This window comes from Cetorhinus maximus, chromosome 7, assembly GCF_964194155.1.
Source record: "Cetorhinus maximus chromosome 7, sCetMax3.hap1.1, whole genome shotgun sequence".
Lineage (NCBI taxonomy): Eukaryota > Metazoa > Chordata > Chondrichthyes > Lamniformes > Cetorhinidae > Cetorhinus > Cetorhinus maximus.
This window is the reverse complement of record NC_135885.1, coordinates 36,941,405-36,962,496: the sequence shown is the minus strand read 5'-3', so window position 1 is coordinate 36,962,496 and position 21,092 is coordinate 36,941,405. Positions and strand designations below refer to the sequence as shown.

Here is a 21,092-nt window from a genome sequence, read left to right as displayed (position 1 = left end):
CAGCCTCCGCATTCAAAGGATCATCCTCCGCCATTTCCGCCAACTCCAGCATGATGCCACCACCAAACACATCTTCCCTTCACCCCCCCCGGCGGCATTCCGTAGGGATTGTTCCCTCCGGGACACCCTGGTCCACTCCTCCATCACCCCCTACTCCTCAACCCCCACCTATGGCACCTCCCCATGCCCACGCAAAAGATGCAACACCTGCCCCTTCACGTCCTCTCTCCTCACCATCCAAGGGCCCAAACACTCCTTTCAAGTGAAGCAGCTTATCACTTGCATTTCCCCTAACTTAGTCTACTGCATTCGTTGCTCCCAATGCGGTCTCCTCTACATTGGAGAGACCAAACGTAAACTGGGCGACCGCTTTGCAGAACACCTGCGGTCTGTCCGCAAGAAAGACCCAAACCTCCCTGTTGCTTGCCATTTAACACTCCACTCTGCTCTCTTGCCCACATGTCTGTCCTTGGCTTGTTGCATTGTTCCAGTGAAGCTCAACACAAACTGGAGGAACAGCACCTCATCTTCCAACTAGGCACTTTACAGCCTTCCGGACTGAATATTGAATTCAACAACTTTAGTTCTGGAACTCCCTCCTCCATCCCCACCCCCTTTCCGTTTCTTCCCCCTCCCTTTTGTTTTTTCCAATAATTTATATAGATTTTTCTTTTCCCACCTATTTCCATTATTTTTAAATCTATACCTTTAATGCCCTGTTAGTCTTTCCACCCCACCCCCACTAGAGCTGTACCTTGAGTGTCCTGCCATCCATTCTTAATTAGCATTCGTTTGGATAATATCACCACCTTCAACACCTCTTTGTTCCTTTGTCTGTGACATCTTTTGATTATCTGCTCCTATCACTGCTTGCTTGTCCCTACAATCACACCCCACCCCCCAACTTCTCTCCCTCCACCCCCCCATCTTAAACCAGCTTATATTTCACCCCTCTCCTAATATTACACCGTTCTGTTGAAGGGTCATGAGGACTCGAAACGTCAACTCTTTTCTTCTCCGCTGATGCTGCCAGACCTGCTGAGTTTTTCCAGGTAATTCTGTTTTTGTTTTGGTATGTTGCCTCCCTGGAGCTTTGGTCAAGGATGTCTCAAGAGCGGCTACAGGACATTCTGAAGGGGGAGGGTGAACAGCAGAAGTCGTGGTACACATTGGTACAAATGACATAGGTAAAAAAAAAAGGGATGAGGTCCTAAAAGCAGAATATAGGGAGTTAGGAAGTAAGTTGAAATGTTGGACCTCAAAGGTAGTGATCTCAGGATTACTACCAGTGCCACATGTTAGTCAGAGTAGAAGTAGCAGGATATATCGGATGAATACGTGGCTGAAGAGATGATTCCTGGGGCATTGGGACTGGTTCTGGGGGAGGTGGGACCAGTACAAACTGGACAGGTTACATCTGGGCAGGACCAGGACTGATGTCCTAGGGGGAACATTTGCTAGAGTGGTTGGGGAGGGTTTAAACTAAAATGGCAAGGGGATGGGAACCTATGCAAGGAGTCAGAGGAAGGGGAATCAAAGACAAGAACAAAAGACAGAAAGCGGAATAAGAAAAGTGATAGTCAGAGAAATCAAGGACAAGAATCAAACAGGGCCTCAGTGAAAAATAGTGGGAACGAGACAAGTAATGTTAAAAAGGACAAGCCTTAAAGCTTTGTGCCTTAACGCAAGGAGCATTCACAATAAAGTGGATGAATTAACTGCGCAAATAGATGTAAACAGGTGTGATATAGTCAGGATTACGGAGACATGACTGCAGGGTGACCAGGGTTGGGAACTGAACATCCAGGGGTATTCAGTATTTAGGAAGGACAGACAAAAAGGAAAAGGCTGGTTGCATTGCTGGTTAAAGAGGAAATTAACGCAATAATGAGGAAAGATATTAGCTCCAACGATGTGGAATCTGTATGGGTAGAGCTGAGAAACACTAAGGGGCAAAAAACATTAGTGGGGATTGTATATAGAGCCCCAAACTGTAGTGGTTATGTTGGGAATGGCATTAAACAGGAAATTAGTGATGCATATAATAAAGGAACATCTGTAATTATGGGTGACTTTAATATGCATATAGATGGGGCAAATCAAATTAGTAACAATACTGTAGAGGAATTATTCCTGGAGTGTATAAGGGATGTTTTTCTGGACTAATACATTGAGGAACCAACGCGAGAACAGGCCATCCTCAACTGAGTATTGTGTAATGAGAAAGGAATAATCGGCAATCTAGTCGTGCAAGGCCCCTTGGGGATGAGCAACCATCAAGGTGGAGAGTGACGTAGTAGACTGAGACTTGGGTCCTGAATCTTAATAAAGGAAACTATGATGGTATGAGGCGCAAGTTGGCTATGATGGATTGGGGAAACGTTACTTAAAGGGATGACGGTGGATAGGCAATGGCAAACATTCAAAGAACGCATGGGTGCACTGCAACAATTGTTTATTTCTGTCTGGCACAATAGTAAAACAGGAAAGGTGGCCAAACCATGGCTTACAAAGGAAATTAGAGATAGTACTAGATCCAAGGAAGAGGCATACAAATTGGCCAGAAAAAAACAACAGACCTGAGGATTGGGAGCAGTTTAGAATTCAGCAAAGGAGGACCAAGGGATTGATTAAGAAGGGGAAAATAGAGTACAAGAGTAAGCTTGCAGGGAACATAAAAACTGACTGTAAAAGTTTCTATAGGTATGTGAAGAGAAAAAGATTGGTGAAGACAAATGTAGGTCCCTTACAGTCAGAAACAGGGGAATTCATAATGGGGAACAAAGAAATGGCTGACCAACTAAATACATTCTTTGGTTCTGTCTTCACAAAGGAGGACACTAATAACATAGCAGAAATGTTGGGGAACACAAGGTTTAGTGAGAGGGAGGAACTGAAAGAAATCAGTATTAGTAGGGAAATGGTGTTGGGGAAATTGATGGGATTGAAGGCTGATAAATTCCCGGGGCCTGATAATCTACATCCCACAGTACTTAAGGAAGTGGCCCTGCATTGGTGGTCATCTTCTGAGATTCTATAGACTCTGGAACTATTCCTACAGATTGGAGGGTAGCTAATGTAACCCCGCTATTTAAAAAGGGAGGCAGAGAGAAAACAGGGAATTATAGACCAGTCAGCCTGACGTCAGTAGTGGGGAAAATTCTAGAGGCCATTATAAAAGATTTAATAGCTGAGCATGTGGAAAACAGTGGCTGAATCAGACAGAGTCAGCATGGATTTATGGAAGGGAAATCATGCTTGACAAATCTACTGGAATTTTTCGAGGCTGTAACTAGTAGAATTGATGACAGGGAGCCAGTGGATGTGGTTTATTTAGACTTTCAGAAGGCTTTCGACAAAGTCCCACATAAGAGATTGGTGTGTAAAATTAAAGCATATGGGATTGGGGGTAGTGTATTGAGATGGATAGAAAACTGGTTGACAGTCAGACAAGACCGCATTGGGAGCAGTCTACTGCATTCGCTGCTCCCAATGGGGTTTCCTCTACATTGGAGAGACCAAACACAGACTGGGTGACCGCTTTGCGGAACACCTTCCGTCTGTCCACAAGCATGACCCAGACCTCCCTGTCGCTTGCCATTTCAACACTCCACCCTGCTCTCGTGCCCAGATGTCCGTCCTTGGCCTGCTGCATTGTTCCAGTGAAGCTCAACGCAAACTGGAAGCACAGCACCTCATCTTCCGACTAGGCACTTTACAGCCTTCCGGACTGAATATTGAGTTCAACAATTTTCGATCATGAACTCTCTCCTCCATCCCCACCCCCTTTCCGATCCCCCTTTTTTCCAATAATTTATATAGATTTTTCTTTTCCCACCTATTTCCATTATTTTTAAATGTATTTCCATACATTGTTTTATCCCCACCTTATAGTCTATTTCGATCCCTTCCCCCCACCCCACCCCCACTAGGGCTATCTGTACCTTGCTCGTCTTGCTTTCTACCCTTAATATCATCTATTAGCACATTCCTTAGATAATATCACCATCTTCAACACCTCTTTCTCCTTTTGTCAATGACATCTTTTGGCTATCTCCACCTATCACTGGCCCTCTATCCAGCTCTACCTGTCCCACCTCACCTTAAACCAGCTTATATTTTACCTCTTTTCTATTTTTCCTTAGATCTGTTGAAGAGTCATATGGACTCGAAACGTTAACTGTGTTCCTCTCCGCAGATGCTGTCAGACCTGCTGAGTTTTTCCAGGTATTTTTATTCTTGTTTTGGATTTCCAGCATCCGCAGTTTTTTGCTTTTATTTAAGGCAGAATCTAACTATCTCCTCTTGATATTCAATGGCATTACATTGCTGAATCAATATCGTGGGGGTTAACATTGACCAGAAGCGCAACTGGACCAGCCACATAAATACTGTGGCTACAAAAGCAAATCAGAGGCTGTGAATTCTGCAGCGAGTAACTCACCTCCTGACTCCCCAAAGCCTGTCCACTATCCACAAGGCACAAATCAGGAGAGTGATGGAATATTCTCCACTTGCTTGGACGAGTGCAGCTCCAACGATACTTAAGAAGCTCGATGCCATTCAAGGCAAAGCAGCAGCAGGTTGACTGGTAACCCATTCACCATCTTAAAGATCCACTCCTTCTAACATCGGTGCACAGTGGTAGCGGCAAGAGCCATCTCTACTTGCCTACATGAGTGCAGCTCCAACAATACTCAAGCAGCCCCTTACATTCACTTCCTCCAATCTCAGTGCACAATGGTAGTAGTGTGTACAAGATGCACTTCCCAAGCCTCCTTTGACAGCAGCTCCTAAGCCAGTGGCCTTTATCATCAAGAACAAGGGCAGCAGGTACATGGGAAATAGCTCAGACTAATTTTAGTTAGTACTCTTGCAGTTATCAGAGAAGATAATTGAACTCCCATCAACCTAAGTTGTATCTGAAGTCAGGTACCTGCATGTTCCCCTCGAAGTCACACACCATCCTGACTTAGAAATGTGTCACCGTTCCTCACTGTCAGTGCGTCAAAACCCTGGAACTTGCTCACTAACAGCACTGTGGGCATAACCCACACCACGCCAGGTGCAGCTGTTCATAATGGCAGCTCACCGCCATATCTGCTTGGATATTCAAAAAGATACATGGAAGTCAAAACCAGAAGTAGTTGAGGCAAATGCATCTAGCACATGAGAGAGAAAGGAATACACTGATGGGGTTAGGTGAAGGCTGGGAAGAGGCTCATGTGCAGCATAAACATTGGATAGACCTGTTGCCAAATGCCCTGTTTCTGTGCTATAAATACTTTATAATAACATGATACACACACTGGTGATTGCATCGTTTAGACTTCAACATATAATGGGAAATATAGATGATTCCTGTAACAAGTACATAAAAGGTGGGCAAAATTTCTGCGATGTCACTATTTACAAACATATGGCTGTGAAAATTACAATACTGCAAAGCAAGTACAGCTTAATCACTTGCCAGATCTTTATTAAAATCATCAGTAAGTATACTTTGACCACTGATACCTGACTTCAGATACAACTTAGGTTGATGGGAGTTCAAGTATCTTCTCTGATAACTGCAAGAGTACTAACTAAAATTAGTCTGATCTATTTCACATTGGATGGAAACTGGTACTACAAATTCATTCACAACCCAGAACAAAAACAAAAAAATGTTAATTTCGTGAAAATACTCTCCTGAGATTGGGGTAAAAGCACCATTTAGGACAGTGTAAAATAAGATCTCTTCTCCACAATCGATGACTGGACTGCGTCTAATGCTGACATGAATTGCAAAAGCCTATTCTGCACAAAGATCTCTTCACCTTACTGAATGAAAAAAACAAAAATCCATTGCATATACTGTAAATAACATTTTAAAGAAAATTAGATTTCACCATTGAAGAAGAAAAATCTCAATTTATCCATTCCAAGAATAACTGAACTCACCTTTGAAGGTGTTGGGATCCATCGATGAAATTCGTTTTAGTCTTTCCTAAAAGAGTAAAATTTTAATTCAATTAAATATTTTTCTCATTTGAAGTACATCATTTATCCTTCAAAGCCTTTGGACCTGATATTTAAGAAAGGTGGGGAGGAAGTATGGGAGCGTGGTTGCAGGGAAAGCTTAAAAATGCTGGGATTACCAGCATTCCAGTCCAGCAACTGGCCAGACTGATAGGCTGGGAATAGACCCTAGCAACTGGACAAGATTGGGTCAGAAGCAGAACTCAAAACATGGCAATTGGGAGGGAGAGATTTCAGAGCAGAAAGTGGAGGAATGGGCCGAAGACTGGCAATCAGGAGGAAGGGAGGGAAAATCAGAGGTTGAGGAGAAAAATTAAATCGCCGGATTGTTGCAGGCCACAAATCAGCAGAAGGTTTACTTGAGGGACTGGGGACTTTCACCCCTCCTGACACACAAGCACTTGCGTGATTGATTCAGCTGCTCCCGACTCAGTTTGTCCCAATGGTCTGTCTACAAAAAGCACAAATCCAATCTTGTCTAATTACCACCCCATGGATTGATGTATCAACCCACTCTCCAATCAAACACCACCAAAGTGATGAAGGTGACATTAAGAATGCTCCCAAAAAGCACTTGCTCACCAATAAAAGTTTATCAATGCACTCCAGACCATTTTTGATCTTCCAGAATTCCCTAGATTCAGCAATGCCATCAGCTTCAGAGGAACTGGCAGAAGGGAAATGTCTTATAGGAAAGAAGTTCATGGATTTTTCGATGTTAAATAGAGTGGAATCAGATGAAATGGTGATGAATGACCTCCTAATTTCTGGCAAAAAACCCAGCACCTCCACAACAGAACTTCTGAAACATTTCTATCTAAGCTGATTATTAGCTGGTCTGCACTGGAGTGCTGCTTTGGGCTGCAGTAGAGTGCTTAAGTTGGAGTTTGGACTGAGGGAGTTTGGTGAGAAGGGAACGAGGTGATCCTTTGAGTACCGTGAGTACAGTCGGGTAAGTATTTACTACTTTTATCGCATATAGTTTTTAAGGTCTTATTTTGTGGTTCATCGTTTGTAAGGGCTATATTCTGTAACAACGAGCAGGGAAGAAGGGGCCCTAGAGTAATTGATATTATTTGACATTAAGTATCTCCCAAAAGTTTAATTTAATTTAAAGGGGTAAGTCATGGCAGGAGAGTGCAAAGCCGTGGTGTGCTCCTCCTGCTCTTTGTGGGAAGCCGGGAACATTTCCAGTGCCTGGGGCCAGCATGTGTGCGGGAGGTGTCTCCAGCTGCAGCTCCTGGAAGCCCGGGTTTTGGAGCTGGATCGGCGGCTGGGGACACTGTGGAGCATTCGCGAGGTGGAGAGTATCGTGGATAGCATGTATAGAGAGGTGGTCACACTGCAGGCTAAGAGTCTACAGGCAGGAAGGGAACGGGTGACCGCCAGGCAGAGCAAGAGGACTAGGCAGGCAATGCAGGAATCTCTTGTGGCTATTCCCCTGCAAAACAGATATACCGCTTTGGATACTGTTGAGGGGAATGGCCTTTCAGGGGAAAGCAGCAACAGCCAAATACGTTGCACCACAGTTGGCTCTGCTGCACAGGGGAGGAGTAAAAAGTGTGGGAATGCAATAGTTACAGGGGATTCAATTGTAAGGGGAACAGATAGGCGTCTCTGTGGCCGCAAACGAGACTCCAGGATGGTATGTTGCCTCCCTGGTGCTAGGGTCAAGGATATCTCAGAGTGGCTACAGGACATTCTGAAGGGGAAGGGTGAACAGCCAGTGGTTGTGGTACACATTGGTACAAACGACAGGTTAAAAAAAAGGGATGAGGTCCTAAAAGCAGAATATAGGGAGTTAGGAAATAAGTTGAAAAGTAGGACCTCAAAGGTAGTGACCTCAGGATTACTACCAGTGCCACGTGCTAGTCAATAGTAGAAATAGCAGAATATATCGGATGAATACGTGGCTGAAGAGATGGTGTGAGGGGGAGGGTTTCAGATTCCTGGAACATTGGGACTGGTTCTGGGGGAGGTGGGACCAGTACAAACTGGACGGGTTACACCTGGGCAGGACTGGGACTGATGTCCAAGGGGGATTATTTACTAGAGTGGTTGGGGAGGGTTTAAACTAAAATGACAGGGGGATGGGAGCCTATGCAAGGAGTCAGAGGAGGGGGAATCAACGACAAAAACAAAAGACAGAAAGCGGAATAAGAAAAGTGATAGGTAGAGAAATCAAGGGCAAGGATCAAAACGGGGCCTCAGTGAAAAATATTGGGAACAGGACAAGTAATGTTAAAAAGACAAGCCTTAAGGCCTTAACACGAGGAGCATTCGCAATAAAGTGGATAAATTAACTGCGCAAATAGATGTAAACAGGTGTGATATAGTCAGGATTACGGAGGCATGACTGCAGGGTGACCAGGGATGGGAACTGAACATCCAGGGGTATTCAGTATTTAGGAAGGACAGACAAAAAGGAAAAGGCGGTGGAGTTGCATTGCTGGTTAAAGAGGAAATTAACGCAATAGTGAGGAAAGATATTAGCTCCGACGATGTATGGGTAGAGCTGAGAAACACTAAGGGGCAAAAAACATTAGTGGGGGTTATATATGGACCCCCAAACTGTAGTGGTGATGTTGGGAATGGCATTAAACAGGAAATTAGAGACGCATGTAATAAAGGAACATTCTTATGCGTGACTTTAATCTGCATATAGATTGGGCAAATCAAATTAGTAACAATACCGTAGAGGAGGAATTCCTGGAGTGTATATGGGATGGTTTTCTGGACCAATGTCTTGAGGAACCAACTAGAGAACAGGCCATCCTAGACTGGATATTGTGTAATGAGAAAGGAATAATCGGCAATCTAGTTGTGCAAGGCCCCTTGGGGATAAGCGACCATAATATGATAGAATTCTTCATCAAGGTAGAGAGTGACGTAGTTGATTCTGAGACTAGGGTCCTGAATCTTAATAAAGAAAATTACAACGGTATGAGGCGCAAGTTGGCTATGATGGATTGGGAAACATTACTTAAAGGGTTGATGGTAGATAGGCAATGGCAAACATTCAAAGAGCGCATGGGTGAACTGCAACAATTGTTTATTCCTGTCTGGCGCAAAAGTAAAACAGGAAAGGTGGCCAAACCATGGTTTACAAGGGAAATTAGAGATAGTATTAGATCCAAGAGGCATACAAATTGCCCAGAAAAGACAGCAGACCTGAGGACTGGGAGCAGTTTAGAATTCAGCAAAGGAGGGCCAAGGGATTGATTATGAAGGGGAAATTAGAGTACGAGAGTAAACTTGCATAAAAACATAAAAACTGACTATAAAAGTTTCTATAGGTATGTGAAGAGAAAAAGATTGGTGAAGACAAATGTCAGTCAGAAACAGGGCAATTTAAAATGGGGAACAAAGAAATGGCTGACCAACTAACTACATTCTTTGGTTCTGTCTTCACAAAGGAAGACACAAATAACATATCGGAAATGTTGGGGAACACAGGGTTTAGTGAGAGGGAGGAATTGAAAGAAATCAGTATTAGTAGGGAAATGGTGTTGGGGACATTGATGGGATTGAAGGCTGATAAATCCCCAAGGCCTGATAATCTACATCCCAGAGTACTTAAGGAAGTGGCCCTAGAAATAGTGAATGCACTGGTGGTCATCTTCTGAGATTCTATAGACTCTGGAATAGTTCCTACAAATTGGAGGGTAGCTAATGTAACCCCACTGTTTAAAAGGGGAGGTAGAGAGAAAAGGGAATTATAGACCAGTCAGCCTGACATTGGTAGTGGGGAAAATTCTGGAGTCCATTATAAAAGATTTAATAGCTGAGCACTTGGAAAACAGGGGCAGAATCGGACAGGGTCAGCATGGATTTAGGAAAGGGAAATCATGCTTGACAAATCTCCTGGAATTTTTCGAGGACATAACTAGTAGAGTTGATGAGGGGGAGCCAGTGTATGTGGTTTATTTGGACTTTCAACAAAGTCCCACATAAGAGATCGGTGTGTAAAATTAAAGCACATGGGATTGGGGGTAGTGTATTGAGATGGATAGAAAACCGGTTGGTAGACAGGAAACAAAGAGTAGGAATAAATGGGTCTTTTTCCGAATGGCAGGCAATGACTAGTGGGGTACAACAGGGATCGGTGCTGAGACCCCAGCTGTTCACAATATATATTAATGATTTAGATGCGGGAACTAATTGTAATATGTCCAAATTTGCAGATGACACAAAGCTGGGTGGGAGGGTGAGCTGTGAGGAGGATGCAGAGATGCTTGTGTGATTTGAACAAGCTGAGTGAGTGGGCAAATGCATGGTGGATGCAGTACAGAGTACAGGAGCAGGGATGTCTTGCTGCAATTATACAGGGCCTTGGTGAGACCACACCTGGAATATTGTCGGCAGTTTTGGTCTCCTTATCTGAGGAAGGATGTACTTGCCATAGAGAGAATGCAGCGAAGATTTACCAGACTGATTCCTGGGATGGCAGGACTGACATATGAGGAAAGATTGAGTCGATTAGGATTATATTTGCTGGAGTTCAGAAGAATAAGGGGGGATCTCATAGAAACCTATAAAATTCTAACAGGACTAGACAGGGTAGATGCAGGAAGGATGTACCCGATGGTGGGGGAGTCCAGAACCAGGGGTCACAGTCTGAGGATATGAGGTAGACCATTTAGGACTGAGATGAGGAGAAATTTCTTCACCCAGAGAGTGGTTAGCCTGTGGAATTCGCTACCACAGAAAGTAGTTGAGGCCAAAACATTGTATGTTTTCAAGGTGTTAGATATAGCTCATGGGGCGAAAGGGATCAAAGAATATGGGGAGAAAGCGGGAGCCGGCTATTGAGTTGGATGATCAGCCATGATCATAATGAATGGCGGAGCAGGCTTGAAGGGCTGAATGGCCTACTCCTGCTCCTATTTGGCTGGGCCCATACCAACATCCTCTATAATTGGACCAGTCCACTTCCTGATCATCTTCCACTATATACATGATCCAGAGAAAGTTCCTTTTAAATGCTCTGGTTCACCCTACCATCACACAACCTCTAGCTGACAAACTATGCAACCACAGGAGATAAAAACACTGCGGTCACTTCCCATCCATAGCACTATTCCGAACCCCAAACATTTCTTCCTGGCAAATTGGCAATTTCCATGTAGTCCCTCAAGCTATTGGACCATAGTTACTGCTCACAACAGTAGCCTTCTTTCAACTGGAGATACCAGGTGCAGATTAGGTGACCATTTTGCCAAAGATCTCTCTTCTGTTTTCATGTGTGACCCTGAGCTTCCTGCCCAATTCAATTTTTGAGTATTGCTGAAAAAAGGGACATGTCTCAGCTTTTTGTCGCACTCATCAGGACACACAAGAATACCAACGCATGGTGACGACAACAATTTATGCTTTTCAATTTTTCATTGCATTTCCACTCTGACCTATCTTTATTCTTCTACGGTGAATCTAATGAATTGAAAATAGCACCTGGCCTTTGTCCCCCGCGGGATCTGCAGCCCTCTGGTGTGAACACTGAAATTTAGTAGCTTCAGACCTCGGCTACAAGCTCCTTTTCGTTCACAGCATGGTGTGACCCGAGATACGTCTGAGAGCATCCAGAGTAGGGGAAGCTAAGTGAGAGTTCAGGAAGAGGCCCTTTCATCAGAAATCAGCACTGATGGGGGGGGATATCTACTCTTTGTGCTCGTCTGTTTTTCCTCCTCTTAAAGGATGGTCTGGGTTTTGCTGAGAGCAGCGAAGGGATGGCTTTCGCCGCTCACCTCGCCCAAAGACTTGAGCAGCTTGTCAGCGGGAATTTCTATTCTTCCGCCATAAGTTGGAATGTGGCACCCTCTACACATGGTTTGTGAGGACGTGAACAGCTGGGAAGCTGTTCAACCAGATGGAAGATGGCAAAACAAGTAGAAAGAAACAAGAAATAGAAATTAAATTTAAATCATTGTACCGGAAGCAAAATAAAGATTGGGTCAAACACGTGGTCAAGGAAAATACGTGAGCAAAAAAAACTAAACATTAAAAAAATCCTACAACAATTTTCTTGAGGAATGCGACTCGAGACTTACAACTTTTTCAGGGTTGTTCAGCAAAAATTCGATTTACTACATTCTTAAAAACTCAGTTAAACCTGACAATGTACTTAGTGCAGAAGTACTCGTTTATAAAGCCTAAGTTCAAGCCTTAAAACAATGAATGCTGAGCAGATTCCATGGTGAAAACTGCAGCAGCGTGACTTGAGGAGAGTAGCCCTGAGCGCGGCTTTGGAATTCAGTATTTAACTGCACACGTAGAGGCCAGCAGTTGCGTTCAGCTTTAATAAGTAATAAGGTGCTAATAGCTTCCCTTATTAGTACAGCAAAACCCAGGCCGCTGGTTTTTTTTTGCCAGCCGTTTCTGTTTTCATTTCAGACTCATTCTGCAGGCATTTTGTCAGATGTTTAGATTATGAGATGATTTTAGCAGTTTTTTTAAAGCTGGCTTCAGTTATCCACTGATACCTCCTCCCTGTTCGTCCTGCTTTTTTTTCTGAGTCTATTAAAATGCTTTTAGACAAGAGTTTTTCCAGCCTATTTTTATTTCTATTAAAATGCTTGTTGACTTTTTAGTTCAGTTCTGTTTCAGGCTGAGCCATTCTTCAATGTTTAAATATTGGAATAACATTTGCAAGCTCCCATCCAAGAGGACAATTTCAAAATGTAGGGATCTTTGGGAAATTATGATTAACATATCTGTAGTTTCCTCTTGTTTTAATGCCCTGGGTTGGAAATCATCGCACCCAGATTTGTCTATCTTCAATCCCATTATTTTCTCTAATACCTTTTTTGAAATCTTATATTAAATTTATAATGATGTTCTTCCCTTTAACTTATTTTTAGGTTCCCTTGTGGCACTGGTGTTTTTGCCCTCATCCTTTGCTGTGAAAACATAAACAAAGCATTAATTTAATTACACAAAAACAAAAAATGCTGGAAAAACTCAGGTCTGACAGCATGTGTAGAGAAAGAGAGTTAATGTTTCGAGTCGGTATGACTTCTTTAGACCTGAAGGGAAGTAGAAATGTGAAATATATACTGTTTAAGGGGGGGCAGAACAGCTGAAGCTGGATAGAAGGCCAGCCATAGGCGGAGGCAAAGGAGAGATTGCGAAAGATGTCATAAGCAAAAAGTTAATAGTGGTGGTTCTGGTTAAAGGAGGCGCAAATGGTGACATTAAGAGTGGAAAGCAGAATGTGATAGTGGCCAGACCAGGGTAAGCACTCTGGAAAGTGACAGATGGTCCTAGTGGGGGTGGGGTGGGCACAGTGGTGGGAAAAAAGATTGAAAAGGCTAAAAGCCGGGAATAAAACAAGGAATAAAACGGAAATAAAAAAATTAAAAATTAAAATAAGTGGGAAAATAAAAAAGTAAATAAAATTAATTTAATTAGTCTGCCATTGCCTTATTGTTCATTGTAGTCTTTGGAAGTCAGAAAATCAGTTACAGCAAATAACCTTTCAAAGTGAGGGAATAAGTGCACTAACTTCCAAGATAAGTCTGGGACTCTACATAAGGTGGAGCCAAGTGGCTACATGTTACGATCCAGTGTGATGTTAAGATACAAGGACATGCAGAGCATGTGGTTTCCCCAGAACTAGGTTTGGACAAGTTCCTATGGTGTGTGAAGGATGCAGAATGAAGAAATGCATTGGTCTGTACTTGCAGTATATGACACACCCCATAACATGTATACATACACAAAAATGAGACATCTAAAAATTTTTAAGTAGTGGCAAAGTTGTCAAATATTGTCATCAATATATTTCACTTCTTACACAAAGTAACATCTAAACATCTGTAACTTCTTAATTTGGCATTAGTTAAAAACATAAAATCAATAAAAACTTGCCTCCACTGACTTCTTCCACTGTGAATGGATCATTTTTGTTACTTGCTTGTCTAAACGAACTTTACAGTCTTCAGTACATAGAAAGTCTAAAAACAAGAAGGAGAATATAACTGGTGTCCATATTTTCTAAACTCTAAAATTTACCTAGATTACATTTTTAAATAGATTATAAAGTAAATCAAATTGTAATCCATGCTATTTTTTGAACTAAACTATGGAATGCTACGGTAACACGCAAAGGATTCAGATAAAAATTAAAACTTGCATTGATACAAAGCCCTGAAGGAGAGAGAAACTGGAGGCTCTGGACTTCCCCTTCCTGAAAGCATCCTAAGATTATAGGAGAAAAGAGACACTCTGCAATCAGTCAGATTTTAAACTGGGAACTGTGAGCGGTTGCTCTGGGCCTGAAGCTCATAGCTAACCTGCAGCTCAATTTTCACAGTTGTTTAGAAAGGTAGTAACCAAAGCATATCATTCAACCCATGAAAGAATCGGGGTATATAATTGATTTTTCTCATTTTTGAGAAAAGATTTCTGATTAAGGAGAGAAAGTGTTGCTTTGTATGTTTACTTGTTGTCTGTAAAGGAAAGCAGCTTAATGATTTGCAAAAGGCCTTCTCTCAATGTTTCTTTCAGATTGAATAAGTGCATGTGAATGAGAAAATACCAGTTCAAAGCTGGTTTGTGCAGTATAAGATCAGCTTCTTGAATAAATGCAGTACGATACAAAAAAAAATACATTGGATAATTTGGGAGAGTTCAGACTAATGGGTTGTGTCAGGTGTGGCAGACTGCCAAGTTCATTGAAGTGAAAAGATAACAATTATTTACAAATTCAAATATCTCAACATGTCTGAAACATGGTGTGACAAATTTTGAAAACTTAGGTATTCTCTCAAGACAGTGGTGAGGGAGACGCCCATAAGAAGTCTGATTATCTTGCCAGTACTTAATTATACAATTGTGTAACCCAGGGATCCAACAGTTGTACACATGAGCTTTGAACTGGTATTTTCTTATTCACATGCACTTCTTCAATCTGAAAGAAACATTGAGAGATGGCCTTTTGCGAATCATTAAGCTGCTTTCCTTTACAGACAGCAAGTAAACATACAAAGCAACACTTTCTCTCCTTAATCAGAAATCTTCTCTCAAAAATGAGAAAAATCAATTATATACCCCGATTCTTTCATGGGTTGAATGATATGCTTTGGGCACTACCTTTCTAAACAACTGTGAAAATTGAGCTGCAGGTTAGCTATGAGCTTCAGGCCCAGAGCAACAGCCCACAATTCCCAGTTTAAAATCTGACTGATTGCAGAGTGTCTCTTTTCTCCTATAATTTTAGGATGCTTTCAGGAAGGGGAAGTCCAGAGCTTCCATTACCTAAAGCAGTCTCAATGAGAATTTTCATCTCAATCCTAATTTTACATTTTCTACCTATGCAGTTCTATACATTTAACCCTTTGTGAGCGTCATTTAGTATTTTTAAACATAAATTGCATCAAGATCTTCCAATGGCATAGTCCAAAATCACACATCATGAAATGTGGTTGTTCTAAACTACAGTTGGTTCCTGCATACATTCACTACACAAGGATCATAGCTGTCTCCACTGATAGAATGAGACTCCCAAGAGACGAGTAATCATTTATGTTTGTGTACAACAAATACTTTCTTCAACCAAGACTCATCTGTTTGGTTTGGAAGTTCCCCAGATTTAAATTTCAACTTGGGCACTTTCTCAATTGAGAATATGAAGTCTGTTTAAATTACAAAGGCCCAAAAAGGAGCTTTCAGCCTTCTAATAAAACTGAGAGTAAGCAAGTTGCCAAAGTTGGAATTGGTAAATGATTGTGCTGACTCTCCAAATGGTGCTATTTACTCTAATCCCAAATTCACCATTTCCCCAAATATTTATCTATAGTAATTCTATTTCAAACGATGTTATAGTCCATGCTTCATTTGTCACTGATGGTGAAGCATTCAATACCCCCAGAACTTAATGAAAAGGCATGTATTTGCCTTTAAAACATTTCTTCTAACTTCATGTTTGGGCTTCTACTGATAATCTCGAGGCCATGCTCCTTTTTGAAAAATTCCTTATCCATTTATCACCAAGAATAGTTGAACATTTACACTTGAAGTAATTCAGGTAGCTACTTAATGTGTTGAACATAAATGTGACAGTTTATAATGGTTCCTGGTGCAAATGTTCCCAGGGTTTCAAAAATCCATAATACAGCCCACGAGATAGGACTGCGTAGGTAGCTCAGAGGACTTTTGTCCTCCATCTAATGAAGAAGTGAGTGAGCAAACTTTTAAAAATCTTTTAGTGCAGAATAATTTTGTTTGAGAAAAAAGTTAGCCATTTATTTCAAAAGCGCTCCTAGAATGGGAGAAGTTCAAGAGATAATGTAATAGTGGTTTTCAAAATGAGAGGTTTTGATAGTGTAAACAGAGGAAAAACTATTTCTCTGTGGGTTAATAACCAGAGGTGAGAGATTTGAAATCATTGGCAAAAAATCTAGAGGAGAGATCAGGGGGTATTTTTCCCCCCTCCAAACAGAGTTGTTGGGTTCTGGAATGTCCTACTTGAAAAGGTGGTGGAAATAGATTCCATAAATCATTTTTAAAGGAAGCCAGGCAAGTACTCAAGGATGAGGAACTTACAGGGTTATAGACAAAAAGCAACATTGTGGAACTAAACATGACTGATTTTTCGAAGAGTCGGCAAAAGCACGATGGGCCAAATGGCCTTCTACTGTGCTGTAAGTTTCAATGATTCTATGAGCTCTTTGGCCTTCTCCCCAAGATAGGCACTTACACAAATGCACTCAAATTAGAATTCTTGTCCTGCTGAAACTGAAAAAAAAGTTATAAAAAGCTAACATTTGTTGAGTGAATTACAAGGTAATAATATGAGGAATTCAGGATAGCAATAGATCGGCCACTTTCACCATGACATTTGCTACCATCATTAAAAAAACCTGGTCTTATTTCTCACAGTAGTATGCATTTTATAAATATTTTTGTTGGCAGAGGAACTGTCGCATGGCAGGGGTTAAACTAGGCAATTTGAATAGTTGAATTTGGCTTTCTTTCACTTATCCGTAAATGCTGGGATAACTATACTAACTATGCTCTTTCCTTCACAACACATCATTGCACTTATTAGTACTCTTAAAACTATTTAAAATTTAAGAACATCGTAAACAAGTGCACAAATATCACTTGAATTTTAAAATGAAATAAATGCACTTAATTTTAATTGAGTTAATACATATACTGCAATATAATTACTTAAATCAGAATAATTATGGATTGAAAGGAAGATGCAGGCAAGAGAGGAAGAAAAACATGCTTTATTAATTTATTGTGTTTCAACTTACCAGGGTCAATACCAGGAGGCCCAAACAACTCTACAAGCTGCAATGCAAATTCAAGCGATAACTGCAGTTCAAGAAAGGGACATTTTTCCAGGCACATTAGAAGTTCTTGGTCATCATCTGATCTTGATATTTCTGCCAGTTCACATCTAACACATGGATTGCATGATGATGCACCATATTGCTCAAACTGAGACAAATTACCTTCTTTCTTTATTCTGTTTATATTGGAAAATAAAGCTTCAGAAGGTCTGGAGATGTTTGCATAAGGCAAGCATATCAAAACTGGTTTGACTGTGAAAAATGTTTTGCTCTTGTTCAATATAGTCATAGAAGAATTAATGGAGTAAACATCTGTTTTATTTGATGGATCTGGAAGCAGTTCATTATGTATTGTTTTATGTTTGAGAGTATGCCATGATTGTACAGTACCAGAATCCAGTCCCTGTGGTAGCAAGTTGTCCTTTTTTCTACCTTCCTTCTTTACTTTATTATTGGCTATTTTGCTCAATGGAAAGGTTTCACAGAATTGAGAACCTTCATCAGCAATCTGGTCTAGTTTGTCGTAGCATGTTCCTACAGTTTCCTGCACACTAAGCTTTATACTTGCCATTTCACTCTGAAAGACATTAGTTGCTGACATACAGTTCATTGGTTTCATCTCACTTATGAACAATTCTTGATTTCTATTTTCTTTTGAATTCATCGGGATGTTTCGAGAAATCTGAAAACTAGGTGCTAATCTGTAGAACCTTTTGGGTTTTCTTCTGGAATTTATCTTGGCTGATGGTGGATTATAAGAAGAATCTTGCAGCATAAATGTTGTCCCTTTATCAGTTTCATTAACCCATTTACCAATACAAAAACTTGGTGTTTCTTTCATGCCATCAGCTGTCTCAGAAATTATATTAGTGGTTGCAAGTAGCTTTGGCACACATTGCATTGTGAAAGAGTTATCTTGCAGACACAGTTGCAGAACACAATTGTTTCTTTGAGAAATGTTTTTAGTTGAAGAACGTTCATGGTAAATTGTATGACTAGCCAATGCAATTTGTTGGGCAGTTTCCTTATACAACCATCTTTCAGCCTGATTTTTAACGGAAGCATCTCGATGTCTGAATCTATAGTCTATCTTTTGTCTCTGCTCACAAGGCCTGTGTGTGTTATTTGTAGGCCAATTACAACTTCCCCAAGTGGCAACTTTTCCCCCCTCTAATAAATTAGTTAAAACATTTCTGTACAATATTAGATTGACAACTTTTGTACTTTTACAGTGAAGAGCATCATCTTCTAAAACTGAGGTCTTTACTTCCTCCTGTCCTCGAGCATATGCTAATGATGTTTTCTTAAATACACTTTCAATCTCAGATGGATACTGGACAGAACCAGCACTGGCTTCTTTACTTATATAAATATAATATTTCTGAGTCAAAACTGCAAGATTTACTTCGTCAGTTGCAATGTCCATCACAGAAAAATAATTCTTCACTAGAGGACCATGACTCTGATCATAATCCCAGTAAATGCCAGATAAAGGTAAACTATGTTCTAAATCAAAAGAATCCTCATAGCTTTCTGACAGATGCATTTGTATGTCACATGATGCTACAGGCAAAACTACTGCCATTTTAAAACCTTCTTTAACAACTTGTTCATATATTGATATAAACATATTTTCTTTTATAGAAAATACTGCATCCTTATCTTCAAATGGTTTGTAATTAAGAATTTTCTCCATTTGTCCTGCAATACTTTGAGAATCTCTCAGTGTAGTCACCAAATCAGTAACATTGATGTTTTCTGCTTCACCGTGCTCTTCATTTGAGAGGTCATCAACAGATTCAATTGTATGGTGCTCCTGACATCCTGCAAGCCAATGGGTTTCAGTTTTTACATCAAACGCCTTGTTTTGGCAAGCTTTCACTTTTCTGTGCTGCTTGTGTTTTTTCTTATTTTGTGCATTTCCTTGCGTACGTTTCTTGAGAGGAGGAAATACCTTTGGTTTCTTCCTAGCTTTGCCTTCCCTGAAATGTAATGAGGAAGTGAAAACAATAAATATAGCCTTCTAAAATGATTAAGGCAATTACTTATAACTTTAAAAACATTTGCATTTTTGAGAGCTCTAAATAATTGTGAAGCTATGAACATATACTGCATTTATCATGTAAAACTTCCACCTATAGATGCTTTGATTGATGGATCTGAAAGACTTAATTGCAGGTCAGGTTTTCACCCAATATTTAACACCTTCCCTTCCAACTCATCTGAGTTCAGTTGCTTTGCCCATCAATGGTAACCACATCTTCTGTCAGCTAGGCCCCAAGCTCTGGAATTCCTTTGATAAATCACTCTGGCTCATTCTCCTCCTTCAAGACCTTTCTTAAAACCAAGCTTTTATGACATCTCACATTATAGTTCCTCCTTTGGCTCAGAGTTCATTTTTTAATTACACATCTGTGAACCTTAATGGGAATGTTTCAATGCTAAAAAGTGTTACAAAAATACAAGGCCTTGTGCGCATAGCAGAAAGGCTTAAGTGGGCTATGTGCAACAACCTGAACCCTACAAGTGGGAAAATGTGCAACAATTACTCCTTAATTATGATGCACTGCATTTGAGATCATGTGAGTGTGTCATATTTTTTGACTTCTGTCTTTTCCAAAATTTGAAATATACCACACTGTTACACTAATGAGCTCTGGAATACTCAGTCAAATTTATTCACATGTACTACATACATGAAAAATACAACATGAATCAAAAAGTATATTACTTAAAATAAAGATAAAGTCAGTTGAAAAGGGGGTTATAACACTTAGTTACTTAAGTTTTAGAAGGGATAGGCAAATGGGAAAGGTGGGGGGAGGGCGGCTGGGGAGGAGCCCTAATAAAAAAGGGTGGGATAAAGATTAGAGAGAAAAATCTTAGCTCAGAAAAAGAAAGTAGTATCAGTTTTTGAGTAACTAAAAAAAAACACCAAGGGGCAGGATAATTGGTGGGAGTTCTTTATAGGCTGCTTAAGAGTAGATGGACTATAGGGAAGAATATAAATCATATAACAAGGATAATAAAATAACCATGAGGGATTTCAATCTTCATATAAAAGACAGGGCAAATGAAATTTGCAGTAATAGTGTGGAGGATGAATTCATGAAATATATACAAGAAAGATCTCTAGATCAGTATGTTATAGTATTGTGCTTAATAACCTTATAGTAAAGGAGCCTCTAGGGAAGAGTGACTATAATGTGATAGAATTTTATGTTGAGTTTGAACGTTAAGAATGAAACTACAGTCTTAAATCTGAACAAAGCAAACTATGATGGTGTGAACAGCGAGTTAGCTAAGGGACATTGGAAAACGACATCAAAAATGTAATGATAGACAAGTAATGGTTTGCATATGTAGACTTAATACATACTTTGCAACAAATATACATTCTGTAAAGCCACACAAAATAGTGGTTCGACCATGGTGAACAAGAACATAAGAACTAGGAGCAGGAGTAGGCAATTCAGCCGCTCGAGCCTGGCCCCACCATTCAATACTATCATGGCTGATATAATTTCAGTCTCAACTCCAATTTCCCACCTTCTCCCCATAACCTTTCAACCCGTTGCTAATTAAAAATCTGTCTATCTCCTCCTTAAATTTATTCAGTGTCCCGGCATCCACTGCACTCTGAGGTAGTGAATTCCACAGATTCATGGCTATCTCAGAAAAGTAATTCCTCCCCATCCCTGATTTAAATCTAGCACCCCTTAGCCTAAAACTATGGCCTCTTGTTCTAGAATGCCCCACAAGGGGAAACAT

General features: G+C 40.7%; 1 protein-coding gene across 2 annotated transcripts in view; it reads right to left on the bottom strand.

The window, feature by feature from the left end:
- Positions 1–19,860, bottom strand: part of LOC144682716 (uncharacterized) — a 30,139-nt gene extending 10,279 nt beyond the window's left edge. For both annotated transcript variants that reach the window (XM_078545341.1, XM_078545342.1), the window contains exons 1-3: positions 17,283–19,860; positions 13,888–13,973; positions 5,944–5,989 (exon numbers count right to left, since the gene is read on the bottom strand). In XM_078545341.1, the coding sequence (XP_078401467.1) occupies positions 5,944–5,989; positions 13,888–13,973; positions 17,283–19,017 (1,867 nt within the window). In that variant the 5' untranslated portion in view covers positions 19,018–19,860. The remainder of the gene's footprint in view (positions 1–5,943; positions 5,990–13,887; positions 13,974–17,282) is intronic.
- Between the last annotated feature and the right edge of the window lie 1,232 nt (positions 19,861–21,092).